This window comes from Neopelma chrysocephalum, unplaced genomic scaffold, assembly GCF_003984885.1.
Source record: "Neopelma chrysocephalum unplaced genomic scaffold, ASM398488v2 Primary Assembly neopelma1_96845, whole genome shotgun sequence".
Lineage (NCBI taxonomy): Eukaryota > Metazoa > Chordata > Aves > Passeriformes > Pipridae > Neopelma > Neopelma chrysocephalum.
The window spans coordinates 1,286,214-1,311,734 of record NW_020925488.1 but is presented as its reverse complement, the minus strand read 5'-3'; the positions used below and the strand labels follow the sequence as shown (position 1 = coordinate 1,311,734).

The 25,521-nt window shown below is 40.3% G+C and overlaps 1 protein-coding gene across 3 annotated transcripts in view; it reads right to left on the bottom strand.

Annotated features, from left to right (window-relative positions):
• UNC13B (unc-13 homolog B) overlaps nucleotides 1–25,521 on the bottom strand; it is a 225,750-nt gene that overhangs the window by 161,027 nt on the left and 39,202 nt on the right. For 2 of the 3 annotated variants that reach the window (XM_027670397.1, XM_027670399.1), the window contains exons 6-8: nucleotides 22,360–22,430; nucleotides 19,710–19,767; nucleotides 1,722–1,944 (exon numbers count right to left, since the gene is read on the bottom strand). In XM_027670397.1, coding sequence (XP_027526198.1) covers nucleotides 1,722–1,944; nucleotides 19,710–19,767; nucleotides 22,360–22,430 — 352 coding nt within the window. Of the gene's footprint in view, nucleotides 1–1,721; nucleotides 1,945–8,120; nucleotides 8,157–19,709; nucleotides 19,768–22,359; nucleotides 22,431–25,521 lie in introns of all 3 variants that reach the window. The other variant, XM_027670396.1, reaches the window with a different exon arrangement.

Here is a 25,521-nt window from a genome sequence, read left to right as displayed (position 1 = left end):
GAATCCCACATAGCTTCTTTGGAAACCTTATTTGCATTTTTTAAGTTTTAAGATTAAATATGTAGCAAAAAATCTTGTTGGGCATGTGGAAAATGCCCATGGGAACAGGAAGACTCAGAGGGAATTGATCACCATCCAGCCTTCCTGGACTGAAAGTAATTTTAGACCTTAGCAGACTACAAAGCTCATTAAATTTTATCAGTCCAGATTGTTTCATACCAATACTTCAGGAAATCAGGAAAAAAAACCAAAACCACAAATTCATATTCTAGCTTGGTATTCTGTAACAATTCAAACCAGAAGTGCTTCTTTGGAAGGTCTTATGAACACATTTATCCTTTAGATACAGTTAAAAGTTCACAAACACCCTGGCTCCAAGAGAGGTGAGCCATGAAAGACTACTTGTATTGTCAACACCACCTCAAGAAGTCACACAATTGCAAAAATACACAGCCACCATTGGCTACCCCTGGCTGGGGGCCCAATCCCACTGTTCAGTTTGGCTGTTCCATAAAGAGAATGCCTCAGCTCATCTACACAGACACTCAGTAAGATCTTCAGCAATTTTACCACTGCAAACCAGCAGCACAGAATCACATGGAAAGGGGAATAACTTGCTTATATAAGATATTTAATGGACTAGGAAAAGAGCACTAGGAATGACATGTCACACTGCAGTGAACACATTTTGTTGGCACATTTGCCTCTGTTCTTGAAACCTCAATAACAGTAACAACATTAAATGTTACCACTAAAACTCTTCCTTTACCATTAATGACCATATGTCAAGCAGAGCAAAATTTAGCCTCAGTCATACACCCATGAGGACAACTGAATTCAGGTTCAGGCTTCAGGAAACAAGAACATTCTTCCCAAGGGAGATAAAGTAGAACAAATCAGTTATAATACATATAAAACTCTGCACATCTGTGACAGTCTTTAAGCAATTGCCTCTTCCTTCCACATCTAAGGCATAGCCTGTTCTACACACCCACTCTTACCAAGCTGACCAGCACTGTCCAAGTTCTTCTGCTGTCTCCTTGCACAATCAGCTCTATTATTAACTTATTATCATAAGTTAATGCTGTAATGCTCAATACTTAAGTTAAAACCAGTTGTGAAACCAATGATTTATGGTCAAAAATATAATTTAGATCAAGTAAACCATTTCTCATATAGCTCAAAGTAAATCAAAAGAGAAAGCACAGAATTCAACAGGGTTATATGAGGACCAAAAAAAAACCCAACCAAAAAAACCCAACTAAATGGTTACAAACTTTCCTCTTGAATACATTGTTTTGGCAGAGTCAATATAACCAGAACTAAACCAGGACAAAAAATAAATCTGCCCCGGGAAAGAAGCTCCCAATAGGATAACTCTGCTAGGCTGTGTTTCACTGTCTTGGGAGGCATGCCCATGCAATGGTACCAGAACAATCAACTACTCAGTGCTCTGGCCTTCAAAAGGTAAGGGGAAGGTACAGCCAAGAGTAAATGACCTCAAAGTTGAGCATATCTTTTAAAGGTAACTCCCTAAACTCCCAGATCTGGTGTAACATGGGTTTTTCCCGGTTCACAGCACAGTCCCAAGGCTAACAAAACACGTTTCTATCAGAAGACTTTTAAAGCCCTTGATCTGCCCTCCCATGCCAGCACGGCAGCTTCATGGCCCTGCTACAAAACGACGGGAAAAGAAGAGCTACCCAGCAGACAGCACTCACCTGACGGCCACGTGCTCCCGGTAATCCAGATCATAGTTTTGCAGGGAGTCAGCACAGGAATCCCGCAGGACCCCTTGCTGCTGCAGGCGCGAGGGTACCGTGAACTGGTGCACGGAGGCGTTGGGCTGGGCCGTGGTGTGGTACGGAGGGGGGATGCTGTTACTGGTCTCACTGCGGTAGTCACTGTCCCGGTCATCCACAGCACTGTCAGCATCTTCAAAGGCTAAGAAACAAAACCAGTTAAGGCCACAGCTCTCTCAAGTCGCCCTGCCTGGGGCAGTAAAGCCCATTTCGTTTTGAAAGAATGGCAAAAAACACTGTTTCTGCTGCGGATGTATCTCCATCTGGTAGCTGGCTATAACCTCCAGTTCTCTCAAGTGTGCACCAAGGAATTGCAGTGATCAGGTCCACACCCTCCTTTCCCTCTTCCCATCATAGGACTTTACTTCTCTTTAGTCGTTACTAATAAGCAGATTAAGATATTTTTAATCAAAACAAACAAAAAAAAAACCCCAGCATCTAAAATTTCAGGTGCTTTGCTGCTGCCAAAATGAACCTTTAGATGTTGGGTCAAAAAAAAACAAACACCCAAAACATTTCCTTATGGAAAGGAGCTCTTTTTCTGGAAACTTTTCAATGTTTAATTCAAGCTGTAATACTGTCTCTTCTTCTCAGCATCCTTAACCAGAACTGTAGCGTTCTGGATGGGTTTTTCATGCCTTTTTTTCTCTCCTTTTCGGTAAAAGTATTAGTTTAATTTAAGAGAAACTAATGTAAACTACTCAGTAGGAAAACAAGAAGAACTGGGAGAGCGGTTCTGCTTATAAACAATTACACTACTTCTTATAGGGGAAAATTGCTACATTTAACACATACAAGTAAATTAGCCTAAGTATAGTACTTAACACTAATAATAACTTTCACAAAGGAAAAGGCTCCTCTCCAATGAGTCCCTCTCCCTGCAGAAACATTTTAGCTTGTTAACCCTTCAGAAAAGGAGAATGCCGAGTTATAGTGAGGAAAGGTATCAAAAATATATGTCTGTGTATGGCTGTGCAGGATGCAAGGTTATCTTTGCAAGCTTAAAGTGAAATACACACACCGTAAGGCAGTGGAGTGCACCATTAACATGCTTGAAACAAAAGAAAATAAGGATCAGCCATTATTCATTCTCTCTGCCAATAAAAGCCTGTCTAAAAGGGACAATCAAATTAAAGCCCTCTCCAGGAAGTTACCCAGTGGTGTGTGTTCTACACAGTCATTGACCATGAGGCTAAAGGTGCTCTTTACAGGCCAGATCCTTAATAAAACCTACATTTAAGTGCTGAAATTCCAAGCAGATGGAATGCAGCATCACGGAACACCTTCTTCTTCCACTGGTGCTTCCCACACCTCTATTTCAATTTTCATTTTTTCAGTCGGAGGTAAAATTTGTTCTGTGACCTTTTCAATTCCTTCACAATACAGTAAGATTAGTGCCCTGAAGACGGATGGAAGAGTAGAAAAGAACCTAGCAGAAAACAAGTCTGCAAAATACGGGCCACTTGAAAAAGCCCAGCTCTACCCTCCTAAGTAGAACCAATTCAATTTGATTGTCCACACTGAAAACGAAGTTAAGCCTCCTGCTTTTTAGTAGTTTAAATGCTGCAGAGTTCCTGTCAGTCTCTAGTCAATTGAATAGAAATGAATAGCAATCATATGCTGCTTTATTCAGCTTTATTAAAAGCAGTGTCCATCAATTTTATTACAGTTCAGTGCTTAGGAGAAACATTCAAGATTTACTACACAAAAGTGATTTTATATGGTAAGGTGCCAAACCACTCTGAGGAGCACCAAACTTCCAGCCTGTGGAGCAAGGGTTGATCTATTTGTCAATCACAAAGCACACGCTGTCCTCAGAAGAATAACAAGCTATTACTCAGCTGAGCAATGACATTGCTGAACACTTGAGCCATTACCATCTAATGCACAATAATTACTTTTACTGGGAAAGAAACACACTGCTCCAAAGAGCCTTTTAATGCCTCACTTTGCTGCTCAACTAATTTCTTCGTCCCATCAGATGTAGCTGTCATTCAAGCTAAAGCCTAAGTAACTCTGGTACGACAGAAAGTTCTTCAGCTGTGGCTGTGTCATCATAGCAGCACTTTTAGGGGCTGAAGGCAGCCTAACTGAGATACAGGTTTGGGAGCTGGTAAAAGTCACCAGATGAACAGCCTTAGGGACAAACAATTTAGCTAACTTAAAAAATGAAGCAAAAAGTACAAATCAGTAGTACAATAACCTGGGTCAAAAAAACCCAGTGAATTCAGTAACTCACTAGTATTGGGCCAAGCTTAGTATCAGGGCGTGCAAAGACTTAGACAGTTATGGTTACCAGGAAGCAGGACACAGCTTCTACAGGTCAGCAGCTCTGACCACCTGACAGGCTCAGAGATTTCCAAAGGAATCAGACTGTCGCAGAAGCACCATCTGGATTTGTTAACCAGCCATCCCATCTCACCTCTGCACTATCAAACGAAGATTTCCCACATGGACCACAGTATCTCTAAGCAACATCCAAAAATAGCTGATTAGCCTAAATGTTAATCATACATTTAGAGCATATATGTTTATAAAAGCTGGCACCAGAATTTCTCACAATTCTTACTGGTGTTTAGCATGAGGAAGTCACTTTGGGATCATGACACTAACTGCCTCCCTGAGGCATGTCTAAAGGATGCAAGGCTCCATGAGACAGGCAGATATTGTCTCTTTGATGTATGCACCATGAGCCCAACAGCATCCATAGATGTCAATACAAGGCAGAAATCTCAAGTGACTCATAAATAAGAGACAACTCAAAAAAACTCTCGTTCATGCTGAACTGCAACTACCCTATGAGCAATCTCACTTTATCTAACAGAAGTGTTCTCAAATGAAGACATTGCTCAGCCTGATCAAAAGCATCAAAAACTGGCCCATATGTGGCATATAGCACACGTTACCTTTGCAAAAAAGTATTCTGTGAAATGCCAGCATATAGTGATAATCCTGTTCATTAACATGCTTGATGTTTAAATTTCAATTAAGCAAGAGACTGACAAAAGCTTGCAGAAGCAGCTTTGGGGATGCAGTGCCCCTTCAAAAGGAGGCATTACAGTCCATGTTTCAGCAAAATATCCCTCACGACATGCATGGTGTGATAAATTCAAGTACTATTTTCTTCGAACAGATGATACACTGAGTCTTCCATAAGCAAAGTTGTAGCTTAGCCTCAGTCTCTGAAGATGAGTTAAATTAATAACAAGATACATAACAATAAACAAAAACAGTCAGTAATTGTTATCACACTTTGAGGAATTTCACATATACCAAAGAGTTCTCAAGGGACGGAAACTGCTTCTTTGTCACTGGACCCACTGCACAGAGAGCTGTGGGTGCGGCTGAAGGGGCAGGGCACAAGCATGCTGTTCATGTTTCATCACTGAATATTCATGCATATAGGCAGCATAAGAAGAAAACCTATCGGATTGTCACATCACACAGTAGGATTTTACAGAGTGGGGAAAATCAAGGAAAGGAGAGATACCTTCTCTTCCTGTTATTCCTCCCCTCAGCTCTTGCCTCTTAAAGTTATTACACTGCTGCAGGGTAGAACACACACAGTTTTTACATCTTGATCTCAAAACCACTTTGCACAGTCCTGCCATGTCATGTCAACTAGTCACCTTTAGCCTCTGGCAACTTTCTTTAAATCAAGCTTCAGGACAGGAAGGAAAGCCAGGAGCAAAATTATTACAGGTGGCTGGATGAATGCACTTGAAGAAGTGTTTTTGTTGGTTTAAGGTCCCAATGTACATCAGGAACTCCTCTCAAAAGGCTGTATTAATTGCCTCCTGCTTTTCTAGCATAATGTGTCATCAGCCACTGGGAGCTGAGGTCCAGTCCCCCAAGCTTAGTTATCATCCATAAACTTGAGCAAAATCTTGGGCAAAAGCAAAATCCTCAGTAGTTCTCCAAATTAAGCACTGAGCTGTTCACAGCTTTTGTATATTTCAATAATGGTAGAAGAGAATAAAGAGTTCTAACTGAAGGAACTATGTCCAGTACAAGTCAGCAGAGATCTCTGCCAGCTCCCCACCAGGGCCTTTGCAATTCACCTTCCCCACCCTTCATTCACTTAAACTTCTTTTCAGGATAGCTCCCCACAACTTGATTCCTTAAGTCTCAGACCCCACTGCTCCATCATCTGCCAAACCATCAGTCCCTTATGGGACACTTTCTAAAAATTTATGCTAATCAAAATGCATACTAGCCTAAACAGGACTATTGAATAACAAGGAAGGGAAAAAAAGACACAAGGGCATTTTTTGAGGCCCTTCTATATCTCTCCATGCTAAAAACACCTAGGTTGTGAGAAATACTTTAAGTGCAATTTTGCAAGTCATTAGTTCATTGTATTGCCCTCATCACTTAAAAATACGTTAGAAATTTCCACAATTGTAAGATGCTAAGTTTACAATATTCAGTCTTCAGTTTAAGAGCTTTCATAATCTTGTTTTTCCCACTTGAAGATACTTTGCTGCTGAAACACTCAACAGTCAAGAACCAAACTGACAGGTTGAAGTGCAAAGACTACTTCGAACATCTATCCTACTTCTTCAAGTCTTTCCCTTTCTAAAATAAAACCAGGTTAGCAGCACCAGCTATCCATTTCCTAAAGTGCCCCCTGCCCAACCAAGAAGGGTCTGGGCTACAGCACTCCTTTAGCAAGAAGCTCTCATCAGGAAAAAGTCTTCCAGCTACCATCATGCTGTTTCTGCTGCTTCCTTCTCAGTTGCTGTTGAAAGTTTACAATTAGAAGTGTATTTTTCATAACATTGCCAAGATAATGGAGTTCACTTGGAAACATCATCAACACTGCCTAAAAGCATGCTAACATGATTTCAAAGAGGACAGCACAGGAAGGATGAAGGAGAGGGAGGAAGGGAGCCTCATGAATACAAATACCTTTTAAATCAAAAACTCCACACACCAACACTCCAGATAAATAGGAGAAATACACTCTGCACAACCCTCCTAAACCTCTCTCTGATGAATGCCTAAGCACCCCACTTCCTTCCCAAATACTCAAAACTGGGAAATTAAGGAAAGCTGTTTAGGACACTAATCTTTGGTTTAGTAGCGTACAAAAGTTAATTAGTTACCTTTCAGTTATCCTACCACACCTCTGAGAATAACTCCAAACAACTGAGACATTCAACACTGACAGCACGAGTTGGTCAACGCTGCTGATACACAAAGAACTTATTCTTTGATCAAAGACAGGAGACCAAGAAGGACAAAAAACATTGTTGGAGGAGAAAGGGGGAACTCAGTGGTGGGAGAATTCTAAAATGCAGAACAGGTCCATGTGTGAAATGCACTCTAACATTAGCTGGACATTAGACTCAGATGCAGTAAGAGCATCCTCTCCAGATCCCATTGTGTCAAAAATGGAAAAGCACCAGGCAGAATCCCCTCCCTGCTGGATGCAGTCACAGTGATCTTTCTTTGCATGCTCCCCTTAGTAACACCCTCATTCTTGGCTTTTTTACAGGGAACAGACACCTTCATTTTAAGCCTGATGGATCAGTCTTTACAGGTCTTATGGGCTGTAGAAGCCACGCACTGTATCTTGAGCAGAAGCCTTGCCTGTAGGACTTTCAGAAAGTGAAGAGTTTTCATGCACATTATCTGGAAAAATAAACAAAAATTTGGTGGGCTGTGCACAGGTTATCACACCAGTCTTCACACGTAGCATTAGCCCCACAGATCACAGTCAGCTGCAGTATCTGAATTTTACCTGTCCCAGGGTGGTAAGCACTAGTTAAAGCAAAGCCCTGCCACTTTTGCCACGATACTGCCTCACTGAGCTTGAATATGGTACAATACCCCACTGGTGTGCACCTGCCATTTCTGCTTTCAGATTTGCTCCTACTACTAGTATTTGGAAGATATTTCCACATGTTTTCACATCTTAGTAAAACAATCATTACAGATTCCCTTGTGTTTTTCCATTATTCCAAACATTGATTTGGGCTTACAGAGGTATGAAGACCAACACAAAAGACACACATAAGCAGAAAACTAGAATCACTTTTACAGGAAAAGAGTAATAGTCCAGTTCTGTCATCATGTCCTCAAATTCCAGCAGAAGGCAAAAGCAACTCACTTAAAACATGAGCAAAACAAAGCTAAAAAGTGAAAAAATGAACAGCCATCCATCCACACAAATATGAAGACTCAGTGAAAGTAAAAGAAAATACAATGGAACAGATTCTCTATATGCATGAATATTTCCACTTTTCCTCATACTGGAGCATGCTGCATCACTATACGATCAGAAAGCTTGCAAGAAATCAAACTGTTACGTACTCAGCTGTTCTCCCCATCCGAAATAACTCCAGCTGCCTGCATGTAACACAAACAGCAGAAAAGAATAGGAATGGAAAAAGAAAGCTTAGAAAAACAAACCACAAGCATACTTTTCATGTATTTAAAATGCCTTATAGATCATGAAAGAGATTTTTTTTCTTGGTAAATACAACATTAAATTTATGTTGGGGCTTGCTCCTCGTATTCATTTTGTTTGTAAGACATTCTGAAGACTGTTATGAACTCTAGGAATTGCTATGCAATCATGCATTTATTAGCACAAGTAGACAAAATACTTATCAATCAACACATTACCTAACAAGAGCAGTTAAACAGTTATTTCGCAGTGCACTCATCAGGATTATAGACAGAAGGTCCCAGAAACCAGAGTCCGGTTTAGAGCAGTATCTGATTCCAGGCTAAACTCTGCAAGTCAAGTGGCAAAAGTTGCTTCTTGTTTCCACTTCTGCCCCCTTTCAAGAACGAAGTTAACTCAGTGGTGAGAGCACCACACCAGTAGTAACGGCCTGAAAAACTGTGTGCATGTAAACTAGTGTTAAGTGTAGAGTACTTTCTTAGGCAGATAAACACACGGGTGAAAAACTTAAGAGCTTTCACAACATTCCAGGGATGCAAATGGCCATGAGTTAATTCTGCAACAGTAAGCAAATCTCTCCCTGTTAAAATTGGAGGTGACAACAAATTCATGCTAAAGCTGAACTGTAAATTGGTAAGACAACCAAGTTATTACTTATCAATATCCATGTTGTCACCCCAAGGTCATACTCAGTACAATGGAGGCAACAAACCAGCACATACAACACTCAAAGCACTTCAGAAGCATGCACACAACTTGCAACTCCAAGAAACACTTCAGATCCAGCATTTCTAGAAGACTACACGTAAAAAAACCACTTTAAAAAGTGACATTTACAGGCGTTTTGATGGGCCAAGTGCAACAGACAATAAACAAATTCTTCACCTGCAGGAAGAGAACAAGCAAGAGCTTTCTGTCCTGGCTACCAGCCTCATCTCTACCTACCAGCCAGGCACACATTACCAAGAGGGTGACAGCTCAGAGGATTAAACATATCCCTCACACTGCACTCATTAACAAGAGTCACAAAATTAGAGTGGGCGACTTCTTGCTTTTAGCTAAAATTGCAAAAAACAGTTCTGGGAAAAAAATTATCTTTGTCCCAAAAAATCACCACAAACTAGTACTTAAGTAAGCAATAATTAGTCCTGATGAGTAACTTGGCTTCCCAAGGGTTTAGTCTCTATGTACATGTACTACAGAGGGGCTTTGTTGATACTTCAAATCTACAGGGAAAGAAAAGGTGGGCAGGAAAAAGAAAAATTGGTACAAAGGTGGACTACCCCAAGAAAATTAAAAAGGCAAATCAGGGTTTCACCCTCTCTCTCATCAGAGCTACTAGACTGCTCCTTTCCTTGCAGAAATAAAAGGTTTACTAAGCAATGCAGTTCCTCAGACACACATCAGTACTTCAAGGTTCCTGGACTACGCTCTGACACACACGTGGTGCTTTGCACAGGAACAAGCATTGCTCAGCTTAAAGTGACACTTTTATTATCTGCCAGAGCTTCAAAGGTAGGTCACTGCCTTCTGGCTCCTACAAGAGTAGTTAGAGGAAAAAAAAACAACCAACACATGTATGTTTGCTTTGGTCAATAAAGGAAGCAGCCCTGACCAAGTGGAACAAATTCAATTATATTTTTTATCATATTGATTTAGAAAGGATCACATATTAAAGTGGTATAATGCTCAATAAATGCAGTCTCCATGGAGTACAAAAGGGTTATTCCTCTCCTGTTTACAGAAGTTCTTGCTCACAGAACTTAACAAGTGAGAAAAAGCAAAGTCCATCAAGTTGAGCACCAGAAGTCTACAGCCTGAGACAAGACAAATGTCATGTCTCTGGTCCACAGCAGCAAGTGTGACAATTCACCACTTGGACAACGCACCAGCTGTGCTGGCAAGATGAAAATGTATCCAAATGCATCAGAAACCTGCCAGGACCCACCTGACAGTGTTTACATGACCCTGACCACAGGGCTGTCATCTCAAACTTGATTTTCACTGCAACAAAAATCCATGGATTGCCTTAGTATCAGCTTTGATAGAGGTCTGAGTGTATTTCAGGGGAAAGGAGTGAAGAAGGAGGAACACACAACCAAGCTGGCAAAAAAACCAGAAGTAGAAGACATCCAACAAAGAGAGATGAGAAAGGAAGACAACCAGTAGAAAGGGTATAGAAACCAGAGGCAGGGAGAGCAGAGGCAATACAGACAAATATGGGGAAAGAGTTGAGAAAGACAAGCAAGATATTGACAGAACTCTGCACTGAGCTTTAATGTGCCGTAATCAATAGTTCCTGTTAGAGAGAAAATAATTTCCTATTAATGTATAAGTCAAACAATATCTTTTGTGCATCTCGTTCCTGAAAATCTCAAGCCACTAACACATGTAATAGCAGCTCCAGCACATCTTTCCATCAAAAAGTCTGTATCTCAGGTGAACAGTAAGAGGCAAAGGAAGGAACATTCAGACATCTGGATCAATACTGAAGATCCAGAAAAACTCTGTTGTGAGAGAACATCATTGCAGTCAGGCTACTTGTTAGTGAAACCCATGTCATTATTCGCAAGTGAATGCACATGTAACATCCCAAAGAAACTGGGGAAGAAATAGCAGAAGATACTATAAATTTCTCAAACCGGTATGCAGATCTGAAAAAACCACAGAGGAAATGGAGCTTACCTGTCCTGCAACTTTCACAAAGACAAAACACCCAGACTGACAGCCTCTGCACAAACCACTGTAATCAATCTGTGTGGAGGGAATGAGTGGCTCTTCAAGGGAAAATGGAAAGCCTGACCCCTGAAACGAGCTCAGACTGTTCCTAGCCCTTATTTCCCAGACAGTAAAAGGTTTGATGGCACAAACCAATGACCAAAGTCATTGTTTAAAACTGGAACAAGGAGAAAACCACCAAGTGCTGAAAACGAGCCTTTCTCCTCCTCTGTCCTGGGAGGAGAAACATTACCACCTCCCACAAGCAAAGAGTCCTCAAATTGACAGTGATAACCCTGAGCCAGCTACTTACCTGGCCACCTCACTGCTACCAAGTTCCTTATGAACAGCATGAAAACTCCACAAACTTTCCATGCCCAAACATCAGTTGATGCCAAGCAGGGCAGGTTGAGGAGAAGGGTGGCTGCCATGAGACACCAGCTCCTGACCCTGCAAGTTCCACACTGAGAAGTTGCGTCTTGGCTAACTAGGGCGTATTACAACTAGAGAACGACTGGAAGACAATACTGCAGCAGCAAACAGAAAGAGATGCAGCAACAGAGAGTAAGGCAGAAGCTCAAAACTCTGCTTTTGTTTGTTTTTACTAACACCCACTTCACTTCAGCGTCTAACATTTTGGAAAAAAAGATGAATTTATTAAAGATTCAACACATATGCTGCTTCATTTAAGATTCAGGAGCTAACAGTATATATCTCAGTCCTTCAGCATAATCGCAGAAGACCTGGGCTGACAGTCTTGATATTTTGAAGGTTAATGAAAACAGAATTTCCTTTTAGCCTTTTCAAGTTGTTTTTCTGCTTCATAAAAATAACATGCATAACCTCAATTTGTTAAGAAAAATCCCTTCCAGATCACCTTCAGGAACAAATTTAAACCTGTACTAACTTGAATTAAAAACATCAAGAAGTCCGGACAGATAAAAATTGGAAATTTGTAATTCTTAAAACATACAACAACATACATTAACACTAGAATAGATGATACACACAAGTCAGACTGGTTACTCCATGTGCTCTTAAATACCAACAGCGCTGTGTCTCGGTTATCACATTATTTTGTATTCATAAGTTTCAGTACTCAAAAAATGAGGTTTCATATAAACCTCCAATTAAGGACTAAGCAATGCCAGCAGCCTGGTGCCTTGGAAGCTACAACATTTTTGTCATTAACACATTTTATAAAGCACATCTAAGTTCCCACAGTTAGCTGAACATAACATATGCTTGTTCTGTGTCTCAGTTATACAACTATTCAAGGAGGAACTCCTCCTCCCCACTTCACACTGTCAAGCCTGGATCAGCAGGGACACTGTGGAAAAGCAGAATATTCCAAGTTTTAATGCAGTCTAATTTGACTGCTTGTGTGCCATTTTGTTTCATTGCTGTTTACAAGTCTCTGGGAGTGGCTGACACCTACTATCCCTGCTGTCCACTGCTTACAGTCATGCTGGTGAATTATTTAATCACCCTGTTGTATCCCATGCTGAGCACAGACAAAAATCATCTAAACAAGTTTATAAAAGCAAACAAAGCTCAGGATATTGCACTATATTTGGTGCTAATAAAATATTGTTTGTAGAATACAAACAGAACTGGGAAAGTCCTGGTCAGTTCTTTTTTCTAGGTTTAATAAATCTCCTGGCTAATTCCCTCAACACAGTGTGCACAGATCTCAGGTTCCATAGAAATCCTCATTCTTTCAGTGTTCAATGCACTTCCCAACACTAAACAGGTGGTATTTTAGTGGAATAAGCTTCTAAAATACAAAACATACACTGAATAGATTTTTAGAAGGAAGTCAAGTTTTCAGTAAGCAGGATGACCAAGTGGGTTTCATAACAAGTACCACTGTTTCCAGTTCAGTTTTGGAACACCACAGACGAGGGCTAAGGCCTTTGCACAGAAGGAGATGAGAAAGCACAGGAGGGAAATGAGCTAAAAGGAGCTCACAGAGACAAGGACAGGCACTGTAGTGTGACATTAGAGTACTCCCCTCTTGCTCCCTCTTTTTCACCACATTCAGCTTATGCTGAGCTTTTGGAGCATTTTATTTCACTAAATGAAAGGGCCCTTCTGGCCACCTTTACTATGGCTAAAGAAAATCAGATTGAGAGCTGAGAATTTAAGTAGGGCTTGGATCACCAAGTTAGAGTACCCACTAAGTTACTACAAGCTTGTGCAACTCATTAATAACCATACTAAAAGAGTCAGGCAGAGCTCCACTTAATTTTATCTACAATGGAAAAACTGTAACATTTCTATCACTGCATTGATATCTAACAGAGCTGTCTTGTCTTAAAAATTTTACACAGACTAAGAGATGTAAACACAAGTACTGGCAAAAGATTTATATACTCCTCATGAGATACAATTTTGGACCATAGTGGATCACCTAACATTACATATATATGCATAATAGCAAAGAGGAATACAATGTTCTACAGCACCTGGGATATAAGATTTGGTGCCTTTTTTCCTTCTGATTTTCAGTCTTGTACTTTGAGTACAAGCCTTGTTGCTCAAGGACACATATTTATGGCTTGTGCATAAAGTCAGGCAATAATTTTTTTATCAGTTTAAAAGTTTTAATCTAATTTTTAAAAAGTTTATATTCCACTGTGGCAGCAAAATTCAAGTTAATATCCTCCTATTGCTATGACATTAAAGGATGACTAATAAAGTTTTAAAGTCCTTAAAAAAATCCACACATAAAAAAGGCAGCTTTCATGAAGAGCACTAGACAAATTATGAAAGCCAGAGAGTTTAACTGAGCATTTGCATTGTTTGATCACTGCTTACAGAGACACACATCAGTATTAGCAATGTTCAGAATTTCAGTAGGAGCTTTACATTTGGGGTTTATTTAAAAGTCAAAGCTTTATTTCCTTGTCACCACTTCTCAGAATGCAGCCCGTACTCTAGGAAAACAACAACTTAAAAAAGATATGTTTAGGGGATCAGCAGCAAAAACAAAGCCCTAGACTTTTCTGGAGTTCAGCAGTAAGTCAAACTTTTTTACTGCATAATCTCCTAATATAGCCAGTATTTTTATTTTTAAATTTCATTTGCCAAGTACTTTTCCTTAGACATATCCAGTCCTGAAGTAGCATTTTTACCCTAAAACTGCAGGCAGGCACTTTGGAGTAAGACCTTGAATCTGTGTTCCTTTTAGCAGATCCATCATGCCTTCAAGCCAGCCCTGTAAGTGAGTACCACAACGCCACAAGAAAACAAGTCTCCCAGAGGGGATTCATCTTAAACAAAGAGGAACGGGAGCTGCCAATCACCCAGAAGCAGAGAGGCCCAGGAACTCACTTCCCCAGCCCATCACCAAATCACCACAAAACAGCTCATACAATGATTTCCCTTGCACGGGCTAAAGCAGTTTTTCCTCCGCGTAGCTTAAATTAAAAAAAAAAAAATATAGCCACTCATGTGTATTGTTTTGAATTATACTAAACATTTTTCGAGGACTGTTGTAACTGCACTGTGGCCAGAAGTTCTACTCTTACTGGAGCACAGCTTTTCAATGACTGCAGCACGATCTTTACTGTCACCTACCCTTGAGAAGGGTAAAATAATCATTGACTTCCTCTTCACCCTTCCCAAACTGGCCTGGTCTAGAGATGCCATAGGTGTCTGCTGACCTCTGTTGTTTAGGTGCAGAATCAGGCTGGTAACCATCAAAAAAAAAGGCAAGAATCAAGATGTATAGCACACACCTCTACAGCAAGGAGAGCTGTGGGGCTGTGTCACCTCCCAGCAATCTCAGACAACTATGCTGCCTGACCCTCCACTATCACAGATCACACATCTCTATGAACAATCAAAAGGGTCAAGCTGTGGCCTGCTTAAAAGTGTTTTGATTCTGCCTGGCCTTGAGATACCAGTATAGCAGATCACTTTTTTTTATGTATCATTACTGAAGAAGAAAACAAAATTCTTTTCAATAGGATGTCATTTCAGCACGTTTGCTGACAAAGAGTCAGTTCATCCAGCAGGAGGGTGGGATACCCCCAACCCAGTGGCACATTAATGTCAGCAGGAAGATGCCAATAACCACAGTGTGGATGGTATCAGGGCTTCCTGGGGAGTCAGGGCCTAGGAGGGCAATCTTTGGGCTTTTTACCAGACAAAACCCCTCATCAGCACTAGGGAAAAAAACATCATCTCAGCATTAGGGTCCCTCTATTCAGAGGAATGTACAAGCCTTCCTGAGGCACCAGCGGAATTTGAGCTCCTAAAAAGAAAACTGGAGGGCATCAGGAACGAAACCTCTCAAAGTCAGCCTTTGTGGTACCCTTGAAACAGTAGTGATTGTGTAGGTATTAAAAGAATTTTGCCTTATATATTGTGCAGAAATAGATTTCTTCAAATATTAGTGGGAGAGAGGGGTCACCACAACAAACTGATCTGGCAAAAAACGCCATCCATTCCTATGAAGTGTATAAACTGTTTTGCCAGATTTTAAGTGGCTAAAAAGCTGCTCGTGTATCTAAAACAAAACTGCAGCATTTTTTTTCCTGCATGCATGTGCACACACACACATTCCAGAGAGCATTCAGAGATTTAATCTTGCTCCTTTCTCTCTCATCTTACAGCAGACCAAGCACAGGCTAGCTTTGGTTCTTTTGGTGGTATAACAGTGTATCAGAAGTTTTTTCTCCTTTTGTTGCTGGTATCAACACACAATCCATAGCCAAGCAACAAATTCACCTTCTGCTGATAAAAAAGAAGAATAGTAAAACCTACAATAAAAAAAATAAACAAAACAAAACAAAACTACCCCCCCACACCCACACACAAATGTAAAAAAAAAAAAAAAAGGAAAACAAAAAACCACCACCCACCACAGCACTGGTAACCAGGGATTTTGCAGAGCAAAGGACTAAAGGAAATGGAAGAAAACATATATGAAGAAAAGCGACAATAAAGCATTCTCAGAAAGATTATCAGTCAATGATAAGAAGACAGACAGAACTGGTTGATTCAGTGGCACTTAGGTTATCGTTCCTGAGAATCTGAACAAACCTGCTCTCTTCCAGATTTGTAAACTCCCTGACAAATGGTGTAGGACAGTATTTACAGTAGCTGATATTAACCATGTCTGCCAAACCTTTTTTTGCAAAGATGCAGAATATCTTTCTCATCCCACTTTGGACTGCGACTGATCCAAGTCAGAGTTGCATTTAAAACACTCGCAGTGTGACTCACTTACGGATTATAATGGACTTTTAGGTTGCCAGAAATGATCTTGAACATACAAGGAAAACATATCTGTAACTCCCCACAATAAATAACTTAAAGTTTATTGACTCAATGCCAAAGTAATCAAATAACACTTCTTCAATCTGCTTCATTTAAAGTGAATTTCAGACAATAAAACCTTTTCTTTTTTTTTAATTTACATTTAATTTCAGGTTGCTAGTAAAAGTTAATATGGGGATGCTTCAGTTATTCAACAATGACATATCAGAAAATTAAGAATTATGACTGCATTTAACATAAAGCAAACAAAACTGGATTCATGGGCACTATAGTGCTTTGCTTATGGCTTGGAATCACTGAAAGTTAAATCACTTGGAAGCATGCAATCTTTCTGGGGCAGGAGAAATATATGGGGAAGCACAGCAGTTGGGAGGTAAAAATGAAATGGTTAAGTATAATAAAGGAAGAGACAGGAGTGCCAAAATCAGCAGGGCTTAGAAGAACCACCTGCTTCATTTAAGAATAGGTAGGAAGCCTAAATACTGCATTACCTCAGAAATTATGGGTCAGACTCTTCTAAGAACAAAACAGCACTTGAGACTGTGAAAGTGGATCTGAAAGCCCAATAATCTCTGGAAAAATTGGAGCTCCTAGTCTGGGCTGAGATTTCCCATGGTAACACGCCAAGGCAGCAGCCCATACACATCCAGAGACAAAACCCCACCCTCACTGATCAGAGGATGGCTTTCAGACAGGGCCCATCTCTCTTCTCCCACATCCTGCTCCATCCACCTCTCCCTCTGTACTCAAGGGGGGACAACAGAACAAGTTGTATCCATGCAGGAGGAGGGAAACAACCACGAGAAGGTGGTTGGGGAAAGGGAACAGACATGTCTGCCAAGTATAGAGGTAGAAGAGGGCATAAGTGTAACCTAATTTAACATATAAGGAGGACACGTATTTCTCTATTTAATGAACCTGATCTTTGCTGCTGGAGTAGGTTTTCTCTAGTTAGAACAAGGATGTCAAAACGTTCTTCTGAGACCTGCAGGAAGGCTAAGCAGGACACCAGTGGCATGTGCAGTTATGCAGCATTTTTTTGAATGCAACCTATATGCAGTGTTTTGAGGCACTTTTGTTCTATAGTGCGTCAGGTGTGGGATTTTTATCAGTTTTGTATTTTTTAGGATTGGGAAGACATTCTCATGGGGCAAAAACTATTCACACTGAGCATTTCTCTTTCTCCTTTTAAATCCTTAGTCTGATATCCAGCTGATTGTGTCCTGCTCCCAGCACTGACCTTATCTCATCTAGCACATCATGATGGAAAATTGGATGAGTCTTGCAAGTGTTCTTGAGGATGTTTTTATTACATCTAAAAATATAGCTATCAATTATTAACCCACAAGGTAAGTAGGAACACTATGTACTGGGCACATTTTAGGCTCCTGTGTGAAAGGGGTTAAGCTCCTGTGTCACATGCAAAGGTCAGGTCAGCTGTCAACAGAGGCACAATCAATGCACCTTCTGGGTTAAACTCTTGAGTACCCAAGGACTGTGCTACAGTCAGGAAAACTGACGGTTCTTATGCACAGGTTGATGCAGGGAGAGTTCATTTTTCAAGAGTACCTCTATATTAAATGTCTAATTTACATTTTTCCATGTAAACAGATAGTCATAGATGCCGGATAGTTGCAGGCAGTAAATAAGCAAAAGTACATGCAGTGCCATGAGCTTTATTGAAAATTCTTAAATACATTAACCACATACTGCTATGAAATGTTTAACATGCATTCTAATGATGTTTTAATCCCATGAATGATTACGCTAATTCTTGTGTGACATTACTGTTCAAACCAGGGGCCTTCAATTAATTATTGTAAAAGGTCACTTTCCAGAAGATGCAGGCTGTTAACAGGCAGCACAAAAAGGGCAGATGCAGTGCTGCTCTTCACTGTGTCTGCCTGTGAGAGCCCAGTTGGTTCTCCAGGGGAGAAATGGGCTACAGGTAGATGTAAAAGCACCCTGCTGTGGGAACAGGTGCAGCTATTTTTTCTGCACAGAAGCCTTCCTTCTAATTTACCCATACATCGCAATAATTAGAAGAACCAATGAAACCAGCCTCTCCCAAACAGAAGCAAAGTCCAGGGCACAGAGCCAGGAAAGCAATTTCAGCAAATATGTTAATTTCTTCGACATTTCACATCAGGTAGCTTTTCTTTGACCTTTAGGCATCAGGAGTTCTGCTCACTATGCTAATATGATTTAATAAAATATCTGTTTCTCCCAAAATGTTTCTTATTTGTAGGCTTAACAAATCAATTGTGACCTTTTGACTATGTAAAAAACGAAACAAAACACGAAGAAACCCACCCAAAACAGATCACCAACAAAAAACCAAAAACAAACAAAAAAAGTGCTTTATTCTTTACATACACTTTTTTTTTTCAGAAAGGGAGGACACATTCAGTGTTACCTAGAGTGAAAGCATTGATGAAATACTCTCATATGGAGCTTTGTACATTTTCCAGCTACACAGCACATTTGGATTTTCTAAGCAATTGGTTAATATCCATATTTTGTTGAAGATTCTTTTAAGACAACGTTACAATACTATACAGAGAAATTAATTCTACTCAAAAAAGTAAACAGTAATTAGCATTTCCTAATGTTATCAGTTTTGAGGAGATCCTATAATCAGCCTAATGGATAAACAGCCTGCAACGTGTAATATCCAAGTCTTACAGGATTTGAAGTAGAGGATAAAAGATTTGTCTAAATTATGAGACTTGAATTTTATTAATGTTGTTGCCAAAAGTAGATAAGACATTCACAAGAGACATCACTGAGCTTTCATCTATTGTACGTTAGAAGCAATGTTTCAGAAATCTAATTTTGCAGACCATCAGATACAGTATTTCCTAGGTTATTTTTCCATCCACGTTTTCAGAAGCATAAAAAAATGCAAGACGAGATAAGCAGAAATTAGTAAAAGCATTTTTTCCATCCATCAACACAGCATTGAAAAGTAATATTAAAGAAATTAGACATCAAGTACGCAAACCTCTGGTGCATGTTAAAAGGCTACCAGCAGTACTTGTCTCCATCTACTTTCTGCCTCTTCAAATTTCATTAAACAGTAATAAAAATAATATTTAACACAGGATGTTTAAAGATAACACGTTTAAAGTGCCTGACTTAGTCACATGAAAAAAACTCAGCATTTTCTTACAGGCATCAGTACTACAAGGGTCTAACAATCCAGGTGATTTTGAACACATTTGCTGTTCCTTTTGCACATGAGGACTCCAGCAGGTTAAAGACTCTAAGCCTGATTTCTCTTCCTTGCATCAGAAGCTTTAGACCAGCATTTTGAGGAGCACAGCTTTTCATAACTGACAAAAGTTGCTGGCTGCACAGAGATTTAAGTACTTCTAGCAAGAAAATATTGTTCTGATGTACCATCACTTGATAACTAAGCACAGAAGGAAATTAAGTACACTGTAAGAGGAAAAAATATTGAGAAGAAATAAAGTCTAACTTACAACACTGGGAGGCAGCACTGGGCAATGGTTTCTTCTGGACTTCCTCCTGAAAGGAATACTAAAGGAGGGAAAAAAAATAGGAAAAAACACAGATGGATAAAAAAGCAAATGGTAATTTTATGAAACAGCTTTCAGAGCACAGCATGACACACATAAGAGAAAATATCCCTGGTAGTATCAAAGCATAATATCTATAAGGATAATATCTATAATATACTCTCCATAATAAAAACACACTCCTAGAAGTATCCTTTTTTTCATGCTAAAATCACATGTTACAAAGTGCATATCTTGTTAGGGTGAAATCTGCTTTACTACAAGCACAGGCCCCTACTATCAATTGTGAGGCCTCAAATTAGACACCTAAAAGACCTGATTCTCCACACCACAATGTCAGTGTGACAGGGAGCTCAGAACTGAGTATAAGCCTGTTTACATTTAGACACCCCAGCACAGCTTAAACAGCTCAAAACTCAAGTGGGCTCACAGCAACTCTGCAGCAGGAGATGGAAGCAGTTAGATAATTAGTGTGTCTGGCAGGGTAGGAACACAATGTTTGCCCAGCCAACACTTGCAAACTCTCCTGTGATCCACTTTATATCCAAAGTAAAGAATTTTTCATCTCATTTAATACTAAATTAGAGAACACAGAGGTATTTCAATTAGCCAGCTTTGACTTTTTACAAAGCAGTTTGTTACAGCATCAAAGCATTCCCAAGGGGAATGCCAGTGATTTTATTTTGTTATTCCATCTTGTATTACATAGAGATACGAGAAAATTAGGACAATTGACCAAAATAATGAGAGCAGTCTTTGCTGGGAAAAAAAGATCTGACAACAAAGGAAGTGGCAAACTTAGCAAGATGGTGCTGCAGCCTGTGCAAAACAGGGCCACCAGACAGTCTCTCCTTGGATTTGGTAAGGATTAATGGCCAGTTCTTTACAGGGAAGGTGACAACCCACAGACTTCCGCTGTGGTTATCTTCCAATCTGTGCTATTTAAAATGCACAAGGGATCCTGAGAGGTGGTTAGTCTTGTCATCAGCAAACTGCCAACCCACTGAGTTAATCAGGATTGTGAAAACAAGAACTGCCGGATCTGACAGCACTGACTGGTTGACAAAGCAGTGAAAGGAAGTCTGTTGATGAGCAGTTTCAGAAGCACAGGACAGCAACGGGTTCTGAATTATTATACTCAGAGATCCCAAAATGGCAGCAGTTTGTTCTTTTTAAGGCATCAGCCTGACGGCTATCAGCAGTCCCAAAATGAAAACTGAGTATTGTTTGTAGGAAGAGAGGCTGGAAAGCATTTTTATGACACCATATGAACTCCAAATGAACTTGCTTATTGAATACTGCTGTGCAACCTTAGTCTGTTCATTCATTGTCTCAGAGATAGCTGAACTTAACATACAGAAAAGAAAGTAAAGGCACAAAGTTGCCCTGCACCATAAATACCACTGTGCAGACTAGGATTCTGCAGCCCAAAAGATGAGGTCTGTAAAGGTGAGAGGCACAGAGTGGATGCATGAGGATCAGTCATTTAATTTGTCCAAATAAACCTGCCACCGGCTGGTTTCACAACATTGGGTTTATTCGCCCAGAGCAAATGAGGTGTTTCTTCAGGCAATGCACAATTAAGGTGCTGAATTCCTTTGCTACAACATACCTGACCTGGGTGCACTGAAAAGGCAACTGCCATCCACAAAGAAAAATCCATTGAACGCTGTTAAACACAAGAACACTGCCTCTGGCTCTGGAAGTTCCTGAGCTACAAGTCACTGCCAATTAGAGGAATATGCAATGAAGATCTTATCCCCATTCTGGGTGGCTGGCAGACATGGGGCAAGAACCTTAAGTCAGACAGTGCAAAGGTGTCCTTACATTTTTTCATTTTCTCACTGGTGACATAGAACAGCCATAATAAATTTGAGACCATTAAGTCACAAATACAGAGAGATTATTTTGGTACTGGTATTTGACAAAAGCATGCACTTAGCATGCAGGTGAAAGGCACAGTAGGGAAAGAGAAGTCTCAGGGTATCTGTCAGCAAGTACCAGCTCAGTGAAGCACTAGAGGGCACCTTTGCTTCGCTGAAGTACCTGGCACGGACTGCTCCTACAGCCCACGGGAGCAGGGAGGCACCACAGCAGGACCACTGACAGGACAAATCACAGATTGAGCTTTTTCATCGACTCCTAGAGGTTCTCGAGCCTCTAGGAAGGCAGGAGAGATTGCCCCAAACATTTTTGTCCACCGAAAAATTGGTCTGTCCTCAGTCAAAAAGAAAATCCACCTTATTTTCCTTCATCTGCGCAGTAAAACGACTGACTCATACAAGGAGCAGAAAAGAACAGATGAAGGATCCCAGAAGAAAAATCTCCTGAAGTCATTGCATTGGCAGAATATCTTGTAAGTTATCTTGCTACAGAACAAGACCTATCAAAGGGTTTAAGCAAGCACCATGTTCTTACTCAATGATGTTCACATCAACATGTGTGTATGGTTTTTTTAAAATGCTACATTTCTGGTACAGGCATTACTGTGTTAAATCTTACTTTGCAAACAATCACAGGGATCCAATACAAAGAATAAAAGCAAGTTATATGGCATTCAGGGCTACGTTATTATTTCAATTTAGATATTTACCTCATCATCTCCCAGTGAATTTATTTGTTCCAATTTTCTGGTCCAGTATCTGGCCTCTTCTTCAGGGATATCTATATCAAAAGAGTAAGTCACAACACCTTATTAATGAGGCAAGTTTGCATTTATCACCATTAGCATTAAAACAGGGAGAGCAGTCCAAGATCACACCACAAAAAACCCACATGTGATTTTGAAGAAATAAAACTGTCTTAGGTTAGCACTCAGATGAAAAAACAAACATTGTAAATAGTAACACAGTTCAAGGGCTTACATTGCTTTCTTGTTTAAAGCTGATTAACCAAATGCACACTGCACAAAGGTAGGAAAGAGAAAGACAGACTGGTTCACAGTTAATTCAAGTATTAGTTTCATGGAGAGCCATTTCGCAATGATATTTTAATACACTTGCTATATGCCTGATAACATATTAAAAAGAGCCTCTTCTGGAGGCTTTTATAACCTCGACAGAACAAGGGCTCCCTTTGAATAGCACATGTTACCTACATACCTGGTGTAGCACAAATTAAAACACAAAAGCTAAATGGTCTGTTTTATTCCTTTGCAGGCAATAAGCAAAATCTTTTGAGGTAAAGAACAGTGTTACATTATAGGCAGTCATATTCACTTGAAAGCACATTCCTACTTTTACACCACACTGCAACTTCATTGTGAAATGAATCACAACACCACTTTTACTTTCTAGAAGATTTACCAACTGGATGACTGGCAGCAAGTAGCAAGCATTATCACCTTTATTTTGGTAACTATTTCTATTCTCTATTTCACACTTTGAAGTAATATAGTGTCCTAATGGAACACAGACTTCTGCCACTCAAAATTTCACCTTTCAAAGCACACTCTGGAAGATGTAGATGAACTGCTGTGAAAAGCTTGACACAAAATTATTTAGGGATGGGGTGGTGTAAAATCACTGGAAAAGGAAAAAAAAAAGATTATGAGTTTGTTTTTTGGTGGGTTTTTTTTTAGCTACTCAACATCCCTGACTGTAACAACAACTGAAATCTGGCTGTTCATGGCCTGAAACCGCCCCAGTGCAGAAACTTCAAAGCTCACAGAGGAAGGAAGTGGAGGCAGTGCTCCAGCTAGACACCGCCAGCCCTGCAAGCCAACAAGAAGATAGTGCTATACCAGTTCAGCTGGTTTTCCCGTCCTCTGTAACCCTTTACACTCTCAGGTGGCCTCAAAAGGAGCCAAGTTTATGCCTAAGAAGTTTGTTCTCCTGACAAGAACTCCACCCAATGACCACCACCACAATGGTGTGTTCAGCCATGCATTGGCAAGAACAGGAGAAGCAGGCTGGGGATGGCCTCCTGGTGAAAAGGTGATTCTAAAAGTTACATCCACTCTCACTCCTGAGAGAAAAAAAGAACAGGATTTATTGGCAGGTGAGCATTCCATTGGAACTATGATGCTTTCAGGAAGGACCAAGTATTGTTTTCTTCTTGTACTTTGATGGGATATCTGTCCTACATGTGTTCTCTCTCAGCCACACAAATAAATCTTATTAAGGCAGTGACCCCAGAACATTGGAAATGATAGTGGCCATGAACCACTATCAACAGGAACATGTCAGATTTAGTGGAATTTCAAGTTTCAGAAGTAGGTATTTTCTTGGACTACAAATTCAATTCTACACCTTTGTAAGAGAAACATCACTGTATTTTTATGCAACTAGTCTCACCAAGGGGATAAAATAGTCGCCACTTGACACAGTTTTATGGAACCTTAATCCCTGGCTCCAAAAAACCTGCATCAAGTAGGAAAAAAGACAACCTATTTCTCCTTGCTTGGAGGGAGACCAAAGTAATTTACCCCAACCATAATACACAAAGCCAGTTGCTCTTCCTGGTGTACAGTACATTACTCTGTTGTTAAATCCTAACAAAAAGCAAGCTAAGAGAAACATGAGAGAGTCTTCCAGAACTGCAAGAGTTGTAGGAAAACATACATGTTTTTGATCATCAGAGCTTTAGATCACAGCTGCACAGATTTATTAGACAAGCTCTGCAGAAATCAGGGTTGGCATTCAGGGCGAATCTGGATGGAATTGACCTAGAAAGAAGACATCAATGAACTGAACGGCTATCAGCACACAACCTGATGGGATTTAGGAAGACAAACCCCAACAAGGATCTGAAACAATCAAAAACTTACAGCAAAGCCTACAGAATTGTCTTTGAAAGCCAACACTTCTCTAAGATATGAAGAAAAACTCATGAATTGAGGACTAGAGGTCAGAGCCTATCTTGTATCCCAGATGCCCATTTCATAAGCAGAGCTATCAGATTTTCACTGCAGGATTGCTGCTTCTATTGAAACAGCTTCTTATGCAAGTCAGAGATAAAAATCTGCTACTGTCCAGATACCAGCTGCTTCAAGGACATCGTCTTGGTCTTAGAGAAACTCTTGTCATCAATACTAATGCCAGTACAATTACTGCATAGCAAACGTTAAACATGAAGCAACAGGCCTATGACCTTGAGTCAAGTAACCTGCCCAAATGAAGAGATCCCAATGAGATAGAATTCTTGATGTTTTGAGGAAGCAGTTTATTTTTTACTTTCACAATTCTGTTGTGTCTCACCTCAGCCAGCAGTTTTGTTGAAGCTCGTTCTTTGGAATGGAGAGAATAGAAATCCCTAGCACGGAGATCACAGCAAGGCTTGCAAGGCCACATCCATTGGCCAGCTCCTACATCACTGCTCAACTTTGATTACAATGAAAATTACTATGCTACATTAACTTTACAAGATACAAATGTGGAACTAGTCCAAAAAGAGGACACCTGATGCCAGCTCTGGACTCCACTGACATCACGCTTGGTGAACAAAAGGAGCAAAGCCACATGTCAGTGGAACTTATTCATGGCCACTTGAGTAAGAGCAGAGAGGAGATGGGCAGCTGTTCAATAGCTTTTGGGGCTTATTAATTTGATGCCAACACAGAAATATTGCAAGCTTTACTGCCCTTGCTCCTACTGCCGTCCTCAGCTGGAAGTTGAACCCCTTATTTTCTCTGGGCTCCTGGTGTTAGGGAGCAGTGAAGTCCGGTTGCTACCCAAGGGAGGGGAGGATCCCCTGGCTGGCAGAGCAGGGGACTTGCCAGTTAGGGTCCCATTCTTACAGCACCTGATCAAGGTGA